Source organism: Pimephales promelas, chromosome 4, assembly GCF_988280905.1.
Source record: "Pimephales promelas chromosome 4, fPimPro1.hap1.1, whole genome shotgun sequence".
Taxonomy (NCBI): domain Eukaryota; kingdom Metazoa; phylum Chordata; class Actinopteri; order Cypriniformes; family Leuciscidae; genus Pimephales; species Pimephales promelas.
Genome location: NC_142772.1, coordinates 16961181 through 16980220, shown reverse-complemented (window position 1 = coordinate 16980220; position 19040 = coordinate 16961181). Strand labels below are relative to the sequence as shown.

General features: G+C 37.7%; 1 protein-coding gene across 5 annotated transcripts in view; it reads right to left on the bottom strand.

The window, feature by feature from the left end:
• The window catches only part of rgs3b (regulator of G protein signaling 3b), a 76232-nt gene that overhangs the window by 25246 nt on the left and 31946 nt on the right, over window positions 1-19040 (bottom strand). For 2 of the 5 annotated variants that reach the window (XM_039661995.2, XM_039661994.2), the window contains exons 4-12: window positions 16067-16117; window positions 15067-15125; window positions 14587-14681; window positions 14191-14259; window positions 12700-12760; window positions 11344-11434; window positions 7135-7202; window positions 2702-2783; window positions 330-435 (exon numbers count right to left, since the gene is read on the bottom strand). In XM_039661995.2, coding sequence (XP_039517929.2) covers window positions 330-435; window positions 2702-2783; window positions 7135-7202; window positions 11344-11434; window positions 12700-12760; window positions 14191-14259; window positions 14587-14681; window positions 15067-15125; window positions 16067-16117 — 682 coding nt within the window. The other 3 variants (XM_089130017.1, XM_039661997.2, XM_089130018.1) reach the window with 3 other exon arrangements.

Sequence of the window (19040 nt, the reverse complement as noted above, 5' to 3'; positions counted from 1 at the left end):
TTCTTTCTTCTGTGGAACATAAAAGCAGATATTTTGAAGAATGGTAGTAACCAAACAATTCCGGTTCCCATTGTGACTTTTGTTTTTGTCCTTATAATGGAAGTCAATGGGAACTGACACTGTTTAGTTACCAACATTCTTCAAAATATCTTCTTTTGTGTTTCACAGAAGAAAGAAAGTCATAGAGGTTTGTAATGTCATCAGGGTATGTAAATGATGACAGCATTTTATAACTTAACCTTTACCTCATTAAATGATTAGCATTAAGAATCAGAAGTGAAATTGTTGTGAAACATGTGGCTACAAAATGATCACCAAAAACATCGCACCTGATGGCATGAGCCAGGTCCACACACTTCCAGTGTTCAACCGGCTGGCCGTTCAGCTGCAATACTGTGTCCAGCTGCTGCAAGCCAGCCTGGTGAGCCGGACCACCTAAACAAAATAGACAAAAACACTTGAGATCATAAATAACAGTTAAATAAAGTATGCCCATTAAAAAAAAATGACAAATGACATCTCTTCAATTAGATAAAATGCAGAGCAAATGGAGAATAAATAAGTAAATAACATGCAACTGCAATGTTTTAAACTATTCTGAGATTTACCAAAATGCAAATAAGTATGCAATTCATCAGTCAGATATTTCATTATGAACATTTTAAACATTTCTCATTAAATTCCACAAAGATTTACCATTTATGTCTATTTTTAAATTAGAAATGAAGCTAGTGGAGCTAGTCACAGGGGTAGTACCATTAAAAGGACAACTTTTTTTATGTATCTAACCCTTAAAGGTGCATATTAATAGCTTAGAGTAGTATTATGTACCCTTAAGTTACTGATATGCATCTTTTTCTGAGAGTGTGGCAAAACTATGATATTTAAGAACCTTAATTAGTACTTTCTATGATTACTTCTCATTAGGATTTTAAAGAAGGACATCTGAGACAAAGTTGATACTCAAATGAAACAACTAAGAATCCCATAATGTCTCCTGCGCAATGAATTATCAACTTTTGAGCCATACATTTTACATACCATACATACATTTACATTGAGCCATACATACATTTTACACTGGATACAATTTTATAATAATTTACAGGGATACTCCACTGTTTTTTTTTTCATAATAATAAACTTTATTACAGACTCACCGGTCCAGATAAAAAAGACAGACAGATAAGACAATACACACAATAAAATACATACTTCAAAGGAGACAACTATACCAATGCTTCCATAACTTAGACACATACCGTGTAGTGCTAAATTTGATATTGGTCAAAGCCACAATTATATAATTCTCTGAGTTATTCAACCGACATATAAATTTGTACATGAAATTTCTCAATGTGGCTTGCAGGGTATTAACACCTGCCGCCACAAACATCTCACTGGCGCTACACCAGCGTGGTCTTCTCAGCAGAATTCTCAAAGCATCATTGTAAGCTACCTGAATTTTATGCAAGCTGGCTTTGCTGAAACTAGACCACAAGTGGGCAGTGTAGAGAGGAGTGCAGTAAGCTCTGAACAAAGCAACTTTCACTCTATCTGTGCATCATATTAAACTATGTTATTCCCTTAACTAAGACTAAGAGTTGATACATACCTCTGTCCTCTCAGTGATAGCACTTAACTAGTCCAGTTCATTCAATATGGGCCAAGCAGAGAAGCGACCAAACACCTCCATGTTTTCCCTTTTAAATACAGTTACTCGAGCAGTGTAACTCGACCTAGGACGGTGACACAAAATAAAACGTTGCACTTTTCTAAGCGTGTAAAATGGATAACTATATTGTATGGCGGAATACCACAGCAAGTGTTTGGGAGCACTTCGACTATCATCACTCGAGAAAAGTCTCACTCTCCGGAGTGATGATATTACTGCACAGTCCATAGATATATATGTGCCGCGTTGAAGTGCTCCCAAGCACTTGCTGTGGTATTCTGCCATACAATACAGTTATCCACTTAACACGCTTGTGCAGCGTTCATGTTGAAAAGCGCAACATTTATTTTGTGTCACCCTCCTTATTTTGTGTCCACTACTCGTGTAACTGTATTTAAATAGGGAAAACGTGGAGGTGTTTCTCTGCTTGGCCCCTATAGGTTATATGCACGCATAAGTTCCGCATTTGACGCAAGGCTGCTCTTCAGTTTCCGATTGGGGAGATTTAAAGCAGAGGTAAACCGAGGAAAACGGGATTATGGCAAATCTTCAAAATGTACTGTCTTTGAAACGAAACTTCAATACGTTTTGATGTAATTTTATATATAGTTATGTTTATTTAATATAATAAACATAGAAGCATAAACAAAATGAGGGGTGTCTGTTTTGTCTGTTTTTGTGACTAACGTTTCTTTAGCATAGCCATAGAGTATAAAAACCAATATAAATTCTCAGTATAGCATTGGACTCGGTGGAAGTAATCCAGCATCCTTAGACCTTCACCGAAAATACCGCCGTGCATAGAGCCCATTGAATAAACTTAAGTGCTATCAAAGTGTTTTTCGCGCGCCAGAGCGATTGAGTGCACGCACTGAGACGAGAGAGGTATGCATCAACTCGTCTTAGTTAAGGGAATAACAGTTTAATATGGAAAAAAAAAACGGTGGAGAATCCCTTAAAAGCTAATTATTTGAAGCTAATTAAAAATTATATTGATATTGATACATCTTGAGTTTTTAAAATTACCTGGATCAACAGCCTGGACCCGTACAGGTGAGTCAGAGCAGATGGTGAAGCCAAAACCATCTTTTCCTCTCAAAATGGTCACCTGTGAAAGAGAACATACATTTACAATACTATTTTTTTTCAGAAGATATTTATAATTTACAAAAGATTTCAAATAAACGCTGTGCTTTTAAAAGGATATACTCAAAAAAATCCTGAAATATAATGGTTTCCTCTAAAATGTTAAGCAACACAACTGTTTTCAACATTTATAATAATAATAACAATAATCAATAAAACAGTTGTAAAACAATAAAAAAAAATCTTGAGCACTAAACACTGAACAGCTTTGGAATCAATTACATTAACACAAGAAAAAGACTGGAGCTATAAATCAAAAGTTTCAAATTCAATTAAATGAAAGTCATTAAAATATAGCATTCCTGGAAAAAAATAAAAACCTACCCCAAGTGATGCGTCTTTTATACAGACTGAAATGAAAGTGACCTCAGCCTTTACAGAACATTCAGGAAGACAAACTACCCACAGTAAGAGTACAGTGTAAGGCCCCACAGTAGCCGGGTCAGAGAGTGTGTCTGTGTGTGTGTGTGTGTGTGTGTGCTAGAAACAAACATCCCCCCGGAGTGCCACTGTACCCCAGAAGCACGAAGACTGAAATGCCACAGCACCAGAGTCAGGGATATTAAAAACTACAAGCTGAGAAATTAGTCAGGGTTGCTGGGTGATCAAGAGGCTTTTCTTTTTCCCTGGCAAGAAAAGGAAACGACGGGGGGAGAAAACTGCCATGGCACTGACAAACAGCAGAGACAGAATATTTGGACAGTAGAAGTTCAAAATGTCAACAGAACCTTGAGCCAAACTAAATAGGAAATGTTGAGGGGGGGGGGGGGGGGCGTCTCACATTTAACATGACATTGACCGCACAACAACAAAGAGGCTTGTTTAGGGAGGGAGAGAGAATAAAAAGAGAAAAAGTGATGACAGCTCTAGGACTTTCACTGCCATTCCTCTTTTCTCCTCTGGGTCGATGTGGTTGCCCTCGTTATAAGCCCCATTAATTGCTGTGATGAAATAATTATCCACATCAAACTCCACTGAAGCAGTTTCCTTTTTCCACTGTTGCTGTCTGTTGTTCAAGTTCAAGTTAAAACAATGAGACTCACCTGTGTAGTCAAAGTATTGACAGTACTGAATTGAGACTAGCTCTTGTTGTGAGAATAATCATGCATTACATCCTAATCCAGTTTAAAATGATGAGCACATTTGTATGGTTTTATGATATTTATGGCTTCAGGATTTATGAATGCTAACTGTATTAAATACCTTGAAATGTACACGTTGGCTAAATGTCAAAAGTTACAAATAACTGTTATTTATTACAATAAAACATTATATTACATTATATTTTATATTATTTTGCAACATTTGATAATTGACCTTGCCACGCTGCAACCGCTCTCTACGCTGAAGCTTTGCATTTAAAGAGCTAATAAAATATTTCGTCTCAAATCAATATTTTGTGTCTAATTATTTACTTGCGTGGCAAGTAGCTGTGTAAGAAGCGGGATAATGCACACCCTGTCAGGGGTTTATTCAGATATTACAACTGGCTGGATGTACATTTTCCCTTCCTTACAGTATATCATATTATTATGGTTTCGTGATTTATAGATTTATATTTTCGTTATTTATTTTTATATTCTTTGCATTTGGTTCATTCAAAAGAAGACTAAATAAAACAGGACAAGGGTGACTAAGAAGATGGTTGAAACATGCTGGCAGTGTTGTAATGTATCAACTAATGTGTCAAGCACTTTTTTTCTCATTTCAGTTAAATAAACATTTTATCCCCTTGTTTTTTCCTATCATTATTAAAGGCAAGCATCACAGACACCCTCCACCCCTCGACTTCGAATCCGGTCACTCTATTCATCAAGTCCTGTCAATCACAGCACAAAGATATATAAGTGGCTGCTTACCTCACTCATGTGACTACTCATCCGGCATCCCTCCTTAACCTCATCCTCACTTATATTTCTAATATTTCTACCATATACAGTAATAATTTCATTGATTACGTTAAGTCTGTCCCCTGCATGAGCGTTTCCATTACGCACAGCAAACCCAATCTGTTTACCCTCATCATTCTCAAGGATCAACCCATATCAAACACTGGAAAGGTTTGAACTCTTACTACTACTTTAGCTGACGCTTTTATCTGGAGAAACCAGGGGTTAAGTGCCTTGCCCGGCGGTGAACGCTCATTGCGAAGCCCAGATCTTTAAACTTTAGGCTAAACCACCACACTCAAACATTTAAAAATAAATAAAATACGCAACGCATCTATCCCGAGACCAAACATGCCAAGACGGTTCAATACCAGTATCAATAACAATACAACCAAAGTAGAAAAACAAAACAAAAGAACAAACCTGTGGCAAGTTTCGTTCGATGCAGAGCCGGCATAGACCGTGGATTGTATGCATCGCTCACCGTATATACGTCCACCTACATCTACGGCGCTCTTTTCTGTGACTTGAATAAAAGTAAAGTCACACAGGTGATGCTGCTTCCCTTTGCAGTCGCTCTAGTGCGGCTATGCATGCCCACTCATGGGAACTGCTCCGAGCAGAAGAATGACAGGAAACCACCTTCCACCCCCCCAGTCAGTGGCCAGGCAGTATGTCTGCACTCGATAAGCCAACATGTTTCCTGAGTAGCTCTCAACAGTAGTGGCTGAACTCACTCTCTCTGCGCAGTGAGATGGAGCTCACTCAGATAGGCTTGATTCAGTGTAAACACAAACATGCATTATGAGCCAGAAACATTAAAGTGCGCACAATGTTTGTTTAATGAGAAGCTGGACAAGCATAGGCTGACAGACGTGGAGGACGTCCAACCCTTGTACAACACCTAGATTCACGAAAACAGTGTTGAAATTTCCGAAATCCATTATTCTGATGTACACTCAAGCAGGTTCTGTGCAAAACCGACACAATACACCATAACCCATAGTTTGTTTATCTCTTATATCACCCTATTGCCGATGTCCCAGATAAAACCAGTTATCGCTAATAAGAAATCCCTGGAAGGTCAACAGCGCAATCTGAAAAATGGATTTTCGGGAAGAGAGGAAGGAAATGGAAGAATGATTAGCTGAATATTTGACCGGCCTCCGCGTAAAAATGCAGGGAACCAGCAAGAGTGTCAGTGGAGCGGGTATCAAACAGGGATAAATCATAAACACAGTGCAGGATTGGGCTTCCTATTGCAGCCACTTTGTTGGCTTTTCCCGTTTCCCAGCTTTGTCTGAGGAGAACAGAGCGGGCGGAGAATAGTCCTGGGAAAAGTTGCTCACTAAAGTGGATGGGAGGGTTTAATGAGCAAGTATGTGTGTCGCACATATCCAAAAGTACATCCATACACCTCCTCATATTTCTACTGTCCGTCACATTAGCACGCACCACAGAGTAACGTGAATTCCCAAGCTGATGGAGTCACATTTCTGATTGCTAATAAACTCTTCTGAGTTTGCATGCAGCATCATTAGTTCTTTTAGTTGTTGTCAGCTTAGCATTAGTCTTCGATGATAGTTTCTAACATTACAGCCAAAGCTATTTACTACAAACAATCCAGCAATAGCAAAGGAATTGTGTTTAAAGGCCAGTTAACTAAAAATAAAAATTAAAGCTTGAAATATATATATATATATATATACACTTATTTCAAGCTTTATTTTTTTATTTGTAGTTAACAATACCGGCGATATATATATATATATATATATATATATAAATCTTGATCAAAATAAGTTGAATTAGAAGTCCTAAAATTAATGAAACTAAAACTGAAATAATGTAAATAGATATTAAAATATAAATTAAAATGGCAAATGCCCATAAACAAAACTTCTAAAACATAAACTAAAATTAAAACAAATTTCAAAGCAAATTTCAATTCCTGTGCAAATCTAAACTCATCAACTGGTTGGTTTAGAGGCACAAAAGAATTAAAGAATACTAAAGAAACTAAAGAATAGCATTACCTCCCAAGATCTACAATATTTTCTAATATTTTCAACCTTTTTTATACAAACTACACAACATTTAAAATGCCAACATCCATAAATCCTAAAGGACATCCTACACTGTAAAAAGTGAATATATATATATATATATATATATATATATATATATATATATATATATATATATATATATATATATATATATTTCTACATGATCTGAGAATTAAAATAAAGTAACACTGGGTTTATTTAATACAAATATTTTGTCTTTAAAAATCAAAATGAATGAATGAATTTAGATGTTACAGCACATAGAGCAAATTTTAAGTTCAAAATGCAAGCCTACAAAAAATGAACATTTGAAAAGCAATGAAATTTCAATTGTTATTTTATGAATTACACTTACTGTAAATGACTGCATGTTCTCTGGACTTGTGGTCTTGGGTCCAGCTTCATAGTTGGATGCAGCAGCTTCTGAAAGATACACAAGAGAGTCCCACGAGTCCCAACCAGACAGACTGCTCTTTGAGTACATCTTAGCCCTGGGTAGAAATATCTCTAATCCAGAACTCGTTCAGAAAGAGGACAGCAGAATCCGGTCAACACTATCTGCAGGCTTCAGCTGAAAGTGAGTGTGTCTACACCATGAGAGATGAACTCAACCTGAATCCCTTTGACACAGAGCCGACTGCCCCAGAACAGAGAGAGAGAGAAAGAAATCTACTACCCTAAAAGCGTTACCCCCACCCCGACATCCAGCGACAGGCTCCCCCACTTTGTAACCATAGAGATTATGCTCCCAGGAAGCAATGTCTTTTTAAACATTCTTCATGGAAACAGCATTCAAGAGGGACACAATACAGCTGGCTCTCTCTATTAAAGTCAGCCCAGTGCCTTGACTCAAGCCCCCCTTCTTTCTCTCTCTCTCTCTCTCTCTCTCTCTCGATCTCTCTCCTCCTACACCTCTCTCTCTCTAATCAAACTTAATCTCATCTGAATTTCTCTGACGGCACACGTGTCATTCTGTCCACACCCCAGGAGTAAAATCGCTCATTTTGTAAGCAATAATTAAGATGATATCTTACAGGCGATGGGACAAAAAAATGCCTTCGCATTAAATATTACATGTTTTTTTCATCGCAAAGTTCCCTACGGAGCGGCAATGGGAGGGAAAGAAGATCCCTAAAGTGGATTTAAACTAACTTAGACACACTATGACGATTTAGCCTTTTAATTCTCATTTAATTCCAGTGGCTCATCACAGTGCACAGTGTGTCAGCCCAACTGGCCCCTGGCTCTTTATTACGGCTCTCCGCGGGGATGCTGTACGTTTCAACACCGAGCCCTCTATATCTCTCCTAGAAGTGCAGGCAAGGCTTGTTCATTTAAAGGAGTAATTTACTTTTAAAAAAACTGTTACTGATAATTTACTCACCCCCATGTCATCCAAGATGTCCATGTCTTTCTTTCTTCAGTCGAAAAGAAATTAAGGTTTTTGATGAAAACATTCCAGCATTTTTCTCCATGTAATGCACTTTACTGGTAACGGTTCAAGGTCCAAAAGATACTTTCAGTACAAAATGCAAAGTGTTCGAAGGGCTTAAAATGATTCCAGATGATGAATAAGGGTCTTATCAAGCGAAAAGATCACTCATTTAAAAAAAAAATAACAACAAAGTTTAAGTTTTATGAGCTCAAATGGTAGCCTTGCTCTTTTCTGTGATCTCTGATGACTCTCCTGTTCGAACTCGTTCATAAAAATGAACGAATCTTTTTCTGAGTCAATTCGTTCATTTCGTTCGTGGAATATACCAAATCACAGGAAAAAAGATTTGTTCATTTTCATAAACAAGTTCGAACTGGAGAGTCACGAACGCACATCACAGAACAGAGCAAGGCGATCTTTCGACAGAAGAAAGAATGACATGGATATCTTGGATGACAAGGGGGTGAGAAAATTATCAGCAAAAGTTTTTTTTTTAAAGTGAACTACTCCTTTAACATAGCATTTGGTGAGAAGTAAAACAAGAAAATTCCATTTAGACTCAGGGATCGTGATACAAAAGTAACTTTCGCTGCAAGGAGCTTGTTTGGTTTTAGCAAGGTCAAGAATAAGCATGTCCTCCTCCTCATATTTCTACAGTCAGTTACATTAGTGTGCAAACTGCAGAGCAGCTTTTATTGCCAAGCTGATGGAGTCACATCTCTGACATAGGTGAAAAACTCCATTGACTACATGCAGCACCAGAGGCTTTAGCCGTTACAGCTGTTAGCTTAGCGTAAATCTTTAAACAATACTTTCTAATGCTACAGCCAGGCCTTGGCTTTTATCTGATCTGCTGTTGTTTGTGCAAATCGAAACTCATCAATTGACCCTTCGCTAAGCCCCGCCCTCCCTAGTTACTGTTGCTACGCCTGTCAAGCTTTCACGGCTGGCCCATCTATTATAGTGTGGATGCACCCGGTGTCAGACATTCCCAATAAGATAATAAGTAATTTTCGGCAAACAAGTGAAATATCTGAGAGAGCAAGACAAAAGGGACTACAGTATGCATTCGAGGGATATATTCACGACATTATATGCAACCGATTAGAGAATAATTTCTTAAAAATTGAAGTTAAAGCCTAACGTTATAGTCCCAGCGCAAGCAGCAGCGCCTCATACGCTGACCGTTCAAATGGGAAACACAAATTGAGGAACAACTCTATGTTCATACACAGCAGGGTATGTGAAAATAATCTTAATAATTATAAATCAAACAGCTTATCAATAAATCTTGTGGAATAACACTAATACCGGGAGAGCCGCGATCGGATTGGGTTAAGTTAAGGGGTAACGTTAGTAGGACGTCGATTAACAAAATGCTGAAATATATTTTAAAGTAAGTCAGTGAGCCTTTATCTTGTCTCTTTAATCGTCTTATTTTACGTTATATCATTATGACCAAAGAACCGTCAATATTTCCAAGCAATACTCAAGGTGTTTTTGCTAAGCATGCCGACATTTACCAGAATGGATCTCGCACATAGATGCTAGATCACGCCAATCATTTCTCCCCTTGGCTTTTAGATTTTCTGGAAGGAAAACAATTGAAGAGTTCAGATGCAAAAGCCTCTAAATGCCATTTGAAATTTTCTTCTTTAATGATGATTTTTTATCAAACTTGTATATTTAAGTTCAGTAATTTTACTTAAATAACAACTAATAGGTAATTATCATTGCCATTTAAGTGAAATTACTGAACTTAAATACACAAGTTTGATAAAAAACTTCATTAAAGAAGAAAATTTCAAATGGCATTTAGAGGCTTTTGCATCTGAACTCTTCAATTCCTCTCCCCCGTCAAAACTTTTAGTATACTGGTATCAGATTTGCACAATCCATACGCACAATGCTTCAGCATGTTCCCTCGTTCGAAAGCTTGCCAGACCTCCCGTGCATATACGGTTGCTAAGACATGATTGGCCAGTGGCGGTTTTCGGGCGTGGCTTAGCGAAGGGTCAATTGGTTGGTTTAAGCCTAGTTCACACTACGTGATTTTAAGCCCGATTTGCAAATCGTTGAGTCGCCGACAAGTCAGGGTGTTATCGCGTGCAAATCGCGGGCGATTAGCGGACGATTAACGCTCGCCAATCCGTTAGTGTGAAAGAGCCAACAACGCATCAAAGACAGCTCGCAGACAGCTCGCAGACAGGTCACCGAGCTCAGAAAAATATCTAGCCTGCTAGATATCTCGAGCAGTCGCGCGACTCAATCTCAGTGATGTCATGAGTACAGCCAATCATAGCAACGCATGGGTTGAGGACACCAGGTAAATCTTACTTTTTCTTTTTTGCATTTTTTTTTTTCAGAGCAGATCGTCGAGCAAACAGTGTGCAGCACTAGTTTCTGTCTGACGTCCAATTCGCGTGTTATGTTCTTCTCTGTAGTTTCGCGTCATTTCTGGTTCGTTTTATTGCGTGGTTTTTCGTTACAAAACATGATTTCTAGACCAGATAGAATCGTGTTGTTGTCAACTCGTTATTTGTTTGATTATTTTCAGGATTTAGACCGTATACTATAGTACTGAAACAGCTCTCATTGAGTCACAAATGATATGCTCTTATCATCCGATCGTGGTTGTATCTCTATGCAGTGCGTTGTTAACTCGTGTAGTGAGTTACCTCCTGTTGTGGATCAATCACGTTGTGTTGTGTGGTGTGAACAGCTAAACAACTTGAACACTTCACTGAGAGCAAGTCATGTAATGTGAACTGCACAGTTCAGCCCAACATTTTAAAATCATGTAGTGTGAACTAGGCTTTAGAGACACTAAAAAATCTTGATAATAGATTATAGAATGCGTGGTATTTGGTAAGAAGTAAAAACATGAAAATTCCATGTAGACTTATAGGGATTTGGATACAAAACTAACTTTCGCTGCAAAAAGCTGGTTCACGCAATGTCAAGAACATCTGTTATCATCTGATCTGCTGTTGCTGGGGAAAATACTGTCATGTGGAATTTGTCCGTCTTCATTGTTAAAGGTTATCAGAGAGTGGCTACGATCCAGATGCAAATAAATAAAAAAAATAAAAAAACAGAAAAAGAGAAAGAAACGGCATTTAATCTCACCAGCAGTCGGTCTGATGCGACGTGAGGCCACTTTTAGATGTTTGCTCCTGCCTAGCTCCTCTCCCAGGAGATAATACCAACCTCTGATCTCCTGTCAGCAGAAAATGTGAAAAATACAATTACACAAAGAAAGCCATGGGAAGAAGATGCTCTTTCCTTCACCAGGTTTTACATTTGTAATATCTGATGACTTGTAAATGCATCTCTCGTTAAAAGTATTAAAATGAGGCCCTGAAGTTGTCTGCAGCGCTCTGTTGTGTGCTTGTTTGTAGGTTTTTGAGACCTTTGTAGCTGCAAACAGCTGATGCCCATTTTACACTCCCGCTCAGCCAGATGGCATTGTGTTATATAAAACATCCATCGGGCATGATCTAATTTTTCCTAAAATGTCACCCTCCGGGAAAGGATTTACTGTCTTAACACATGAGTATAAAACTCTTAAATTTGACAACGATACATAATGTAAAGGAACAGGGATATCAAATGGGATATATCTTGTTTTATCGTGCAGGCGAGCATGCAGAATAAAGTCACTATGCCAGCTTTTTTTGCAGTATGCTGCTTTTGGTAATTGTAGGTCATTTTTCAAGCCTCAATGAGCAGTCCCGTCGCCACTTCCCCCACTGTGTAATTAGATGATGGTGTGGTGGAAATGCTTTGACAAGAGGAGAATGAAATGAAGAGGAACATTTCGTTAGATAAATATAAAATTATATCTTTCTTAAAGAAAGTCAAACCTAAGTGGTGTTACAATAAAAAAAATAACATTTTGGTTTTTATATATTCTGCATTAATTAGGTCAAAAGTGACAGTAAAGACATTTATAATGTTACTAAATTAAATATGTTAAAATTGACTCAGCAGTCACCTAATCCATTGACAGTTTAGCAGCACCCCTCCACCACCCTTCTAGTCCTAACTACTTATATTGGGGGAGTACTCAGGGTTCGGGTCGAACTCCGAGGTTGGAGCCCTCCACCCGGACAGCACGCCAAATACGCATTAAACTTTACCCACTCTAATTGTATGTAAGTGTGAACCCGTGAATTAATGTATGAGTGGTGGGAGAAAAAACAAACCACACACAAAAAAAGAAAAATCCATAACCATTGCACTAATACTACTGTAAATTGTAGCCTATGTAACCTCTTAAAGCATGAATCAATATTCTGTCCTATTGGTAAATCTAAAAATCCAAAATGATTGACTGGGTAAAATCATTATGGGTAAATGTTAACAACAGGATATTCCCCTAACAATGGATTGGAGCAAACGCACACCTTTTGGAGGTGCAGGTTAGAAAGGCAAAAAAAGTCAGTGTGCAGGTCCATTTTGCTTTTACAACAGAATATTTACCTTAGATGAGGTGATGAGGGAGTGGACACCAAAACTCATACAGCCCAGGAAGTCACTGCGCCTGTGGGCAAAAGCAAACACTCTAAAACACAACAACAGGCGTGAATCTTCGAACTCCTGATAACGTCACAATGATATTCACTCAGTTAACCCCACTTAGATCATGTTCACTGCCCTGTGACACTGCTGGTGTAGAAAATCCAGCCAATAACATTGATTTTGTACTGAGTAAATGTGGCATTTGCAGCATGAAGATAAAATACATACTAGAATAAATGGTAACACTTTAGAATACGGTTCCTTCGTTAATGAATAACTACACAAGAACTAATTAGTAACACAATATTAACAATCTAGTAACTATTATTAACTAACAAGAAACTCTGATTAACGAACTAGTAAGTAATAGCGCACAGACGAAAGTGGTAGTTCACTATTAAGTAATCAATAACTACTATTTTTTTAATACTTTCCAGAGAACTACTGAAAAAGTTTATTAACAATCTAGTAACTACTATTAACTAAAATAAACTCTTATTAACGAATTAGTAAGTAATAGCTCACAGATGAAAGTGTTAATAGATACTTCTGTGGGAGTTACTAATTATTTGGATTCGTATTATAAAGTGAAGATCATTGGAACTAACTAGTAATTACTCAAGTGTTACTAAAGACATTTTCTAAAAGTATACTAAAGTTCACCAAAAATCTCAAACGGTTGCACAAATCATGACTAGATCATGTAGTAACACTTGAGTAATTACTAGTTAGTTTCAATAATCTTCACTTTATAATACGGATCCAAATAATTAGTAATTCCCACAGAAGTATCTAGTAACACTTTCATCTGTGAGCTATTACTTACTAATTATTTGGATCCGTATTATAAAGTGAAGATCATTGGAACTAACTAGTAATTACTCAAGTGTTACTACATGATCTAGTCATGATTTGTGCAAACTTTTGAGATTTTTGGTGAACTTTAGTATACTTTTAGAAAATGTCTTTAGTAACACTTGAGTAATTATTAGTTAGTTCCAATGATCTTCACTTTATAATACGAATCCAAATAATTAGTAACTCCCACAGAAGTATCTAGTAACACTTTCATCTGTGAGCTATTACTTACTAATTCGTTAATAAGAGTTTATTTTAGTTAATAGTAGTTACTAGATTGTTAATAAACTTTTTCAGTAGTTCTCTGGGAAGTATTAAAAAAATAGTAGTTATTGATTACTTAATAGTGAACTACCACTTTCGTCTGTGCGCTATTACTTACTAGTTCGTTAATCAGAGTTTCTTGTTAGTTAATAATAGTAACTAGATTGTTAATATTGTGTTACTCATTAGTTCTTGTGTAGTTATTCATTAACGAAGGAACCGTATTCTAAAGTGTTACCGAATAAATGTACTTATGGTACACATATAACTAGCCTTTAACTGTATTAATGAAGAAAATCAACATGTGAGTAAAAAAGGGTGAGGTCCTACCTGGAAGTTCGATTGCGATTCCATACTGTTAACAACAACCTCTTCTTCTGATCGTCTTCATCCACATCTCTGCAACATAAATGCAAAACTTCAAAAGCTCATTCATCAATGTCCAGCTTCATCCAAAAACACAATGGCCTTCTCCTCCAAAGACTTGAAAAAGACAGCCTTTCTTTCAGCTAACAAGAGAGAGCCAGGAGACCCAGCCCTAAAGTCTCAGTTGAAAAGACTGATTGAGAAAGAGGCTGTCTGACGAGGTGTTAGGGAGCACATGAGACTTAGCATAAATTATTCTTCTATAAGATAACACGACACTCTTCCACTTCCTTTTTCTAAACACAATATTACACGTGCTCTGTCGGTAGCGAACAATAAAACTCTAAAAGAATCACTCACAACATAAACGTCTCATTGAAAACAGGACTCTTGCAGTCCAGAACAGTCCTGGTCTTCCATCGCTTGCTGTGGTCCACATCTGGAGCAATGCAAATCTGGAATAAAGAAACTGTTAAGTGCACTAGTTTAACATTGCTAGTGGATATTTTCACCATATTCAGAGGGAAAATCAATCAACACTTGAATCAGGAATTAAGTGGACAGCTGCCAACACAACTGATGCTTTCTTATGCCTGAAACCTGCTCAGGCTGACATGAAAACGAGTTCATTTCAAGGGCAGACATCCACAGAGGATTATGCGACAAATAATGACAAAAATAATAACACATCATCACCAACAGGGAACGGGAGAGTTACTGCTGTCTCTCTGCTGAGAGAAAAATAGGTTTAACTTATTTTATGTGGTTCACAGTCACAGGACCTCATGTGTCAAAATACGGCCTTCACAAAACCCAGGTTGCTTATGTCAAAATGCTCACCTTCACATATGAGTCACATGGTCTGTACTCTCTTGCCATGAGTCCTCTGGTCTCTAAAACTTTAAAGAATGATAGCATGATTAAAAAAATGCTGTAATTGGATTTAAATGCTGTAAAATAAGTAATTCAATTTAATTAATTATGAACAGTGTTGGGGGTAAATATAATCATTCGAGTTATGTAATCAGATTACATTTTCAAGTAACTAGTAAAGTAACGCATTACTTTTAAATTTACAAGAAAATATCTTGATTTTTTTTTTTTAATGTGTTATGCAAGTTACTCCCATTAATTGACTGACACCTTTCCTGTCCACAAGTTGAGATAAATCAGGAGTAAGGTGCATAGCCTTTGTGTGCGCTGTCTAAATGTGGTTATTGTAGTTCTAGAATCATTTGAGCTTGAATTTACTCATCTCTCTTGCGCAAAAACAGATTGAGCATTCCTCAAAATGAATACTTTGGATATTACATAAACCTGCAATAATTAAAATTACATGAAAATAATCATTAAAAATAATATAAAAAAAAATGTTTAAAGACACAAAATATACTTTATGCATTTAATCTCACTTTACGAATCAGTGTCTTTGCTGCTGACCTTCAATGATCCAATTTAATCATAATGATAAGTAAAAATCTACAGTATAGACATGAATTTAATTTGCTTTAGCCTGAGGCTTATTTATTTAACTTTTGAGGTGAAAGAGCCTTTTTTGTTATTAAAAAAAACAAACAGAAACAGATGAGAAAAAATTAAAAGTATAACGCATTGTTTTCCATTAAAAGTAACTAAGCATGCAATTAGTTACCTTTTAGGAAGTAACACAGTATTGCAATGCATTACTTTAAAAAGTAACTTTCCCCAACACTGATTATGAACGTATGAAAGAAAGTTACCTGTAAGAGCAAGCACAACCACATGTTGGTCTTATTTTGATCAAACAAACTGTTAAACTTCAAAAGTACAAAGTACAAAATCTGTCCACAATGATGCTTACTTTGAACATAGAGCCACCCACTTCCCGGAGTAACTGTTAGTTTGAGTTGACCTGTGGTCAATGGGGGAAAAAACAACAAATGATACAGACACAGCATAATAAATTAATAATAATAATAACAACTTTTTTTTAAATTAAAAATAAATATATATGTAACCAATCAAAAGTTTGGGGTCAGTAAATGTTATGCTTTATTGCTCACCTATATTTTCACACCTTTAAAGGCTGCCTTTATTGTATTATTTTAAACAGTAAAAGCATTGTGAAATATTATTACAATATAAACGTCTATGTTACTAATTTAACCCCTGTTCCCTGCAGGAGGGAACTGAAACGTTTCGTCAGAAGTGAACTGATAAATTGGGATCTCGCCTGAGAGCTGCCTGATTCCACCACATCTGCTGGGGTGGAGAAAGGACAGGGCTTTAACGCAGAGAGAGTCGATCACTGCTGTTCCTTCTTACCCTAACAGTGAGGCACTGGGAAAGCATGGCTATTCTAAAAACAGAGGGGGGCGTCTGTAGGGAGGTCACATGTTCACATAAATAGTGTAGCCTAGTGTAAAATAGTGTAAACAGTGTAAACCGCACAGTTCAGCCCGACGTTTTAAAATCATGTAGTGTGTGAACAAGGCTCGTTCACCAGGGGCGGAGTGGGACCAAAAAATCTACCGGGAAATTTCGTAGACCACCGGCCCTCGTCGCCGGCATGATTAGCCAATAGCATTTACAGTTTTACTGATTTAAAGGGAACTTTGTTGTACTAGTATGCTGGAGTAAAGTTCATAAATGGCCGTTCTTTCTCATAGTACTTTCTAAAACTAGTTGGGTGGACTCTGTGCCTCTAGGGGGGTTTGGGGGCATGCTCCCCCGCAAGAAAATTTTGGACATTTTAAGGTTATAATGCATCAATCTCATGCTCTCTGAGAGATCGAAATTAAGACCCATGAACTGCTCGTTGAACAAAGAAAAAACATTAATTTGTACCAGGACAATAAAGAGGGCTCAAATATTTTTTTTAGTTTTGAGAGTCTCAGTTTGCATTACATTATCAATGGTGTTTTAGGATACCAAACAATTATTATAATAATGTAATAATGATTTATAATTATTCCTATGACGTACTGTAAAATCCATTTATAGCCTATAAATGTGTAAATGAAAATGAGTACTTCAAAAGTATATTTTAACCTACATTACACTATAATATAGGAAAATTAAAATACTTTTGTCCTAATTTCTTCACTTGCAAGAAATAAACCCTTGAGCTTTTATTTAGGAGAAAACACCAGATGATCGCGAGAGCAAAGTAATCACGCAGAACAAACTGGATGCTATTCTAATGTCAGTTATTATAATGGCGCAACGCCATATGGATTCAATTTTAGTTCGTTGGCAAAATATAACGCTAGAGACCTTAATGTTAGGTTTTACATTTTACATCTTTACATATCTGTGTTGGGAAAAGGGAGAAGAGAGAGTTCGGCAAGGCGGATTCGAACTCGCATTCAGCGCATCAAAAAGCTGCATTCAAACACTTCACGCCCTACGACCTACGCCACTGGGACTGTTCTATGACGGGTGTCGTTTTGCTGTAATGACAGGCATTTAGTGCAAATATATGCTCCGTTATAAAAAATGTATAAAAAAAAAATTGTTTTCTTCCCTTAGCTTGGGCCATGGCGAACTTCCAATAAATACATTTTATCAGACCGGGCCGGCCCTCGCGGCCTCGTAACACTACCGGCCCACCGGGAAAACTCCCGACTCTCCCGATTGCCACTCCGCTACTGTCGTTCACACTACATGATTTTAAAACGTCGGGCTGAACTGTGCGGTTTACACTACATGACTTGCTCTCTGTGAAATCAGGAGTGTTCAAGTTGTTTAGCTGTTCACACCACACAACACAACGTGATTGATCCACAACAGGAGGTAACGCACTACATAGAGATGCAACCACGAACGGATAAGAGCAAATCATTTGTGACTAATGAGAGCTGTTTCAGTCATATCATGGTACAGTCTAAATCCTGAAAATAATCAAATAAATAACGAGTTGACAATAACTGTCACCCAACGATTCTATCTTGTCTACAAACCATGTTTTGTCACGAAAAACCACGCAATAAAACGAACCAGAAATAACGCGAAACAGCACGTGAGCCAATATACCTAGCAAATATGGACGCCAGACAGAAACTAGTGCTGATTTGCTCTGAGAAAAAAATGCAAAAAAAAAAAAAATAAATAATATTTACCCGGTGACCTCAACCCATGCCTTGCTCTGATTGGCTGTAGCTCATGACATCACTGAGGTTGAGTCGCGCAACGGCTCAGGATATCTAGCATGCTAGATATTTTTCTGGGCTTGGCGACGCGTCTGCGAGCGTCTTTGCTGCGTTGCTGTATCTTTCATACTAACAGATTGGCAAGCGTTCATCGCCCGCTAATCCCCCGCGATTTGCACGTGATAACACCCTGACCTGTCGGCGAGCTCAACGATTTGCAAATCGGGCCTAAAATCCTGTAGTGTGAACTTGGCTTAAGGGAAAGGCACAAGCTCACCGACAGGGAAGCAGTACCATGGAAGAATACACATGTGGGATCACCCGTAGGTGAATCACAACACATGGGCTTTTCTGACCTATTCTAAGTCTTCACCTTCTGGGCATACACACGAGCGTTATAATGTCGGACGCCTCCGCCAAGTCTGGGTGCCAAGGGTGCTGAAGGAACTCCATCCAGGGTTCGCCAGGTGGGAACTCACCCGTGGAGCAGATAAGCACACGTATTAAATCCTAGGAGGGGAGTGGTGCTGCAAACGAGACACCAAGCGGGTCCTCCAAATTACTAGCTACTAATAGCCAGTAAATGGGAGGACACAGGCTATACAAGGAGATTATAAAAACCTTTCAAGTGTTAGGTGTCCCCCAGCCCACAGGTCTACACATGTCTGTCAGCGAGTGCCTCAC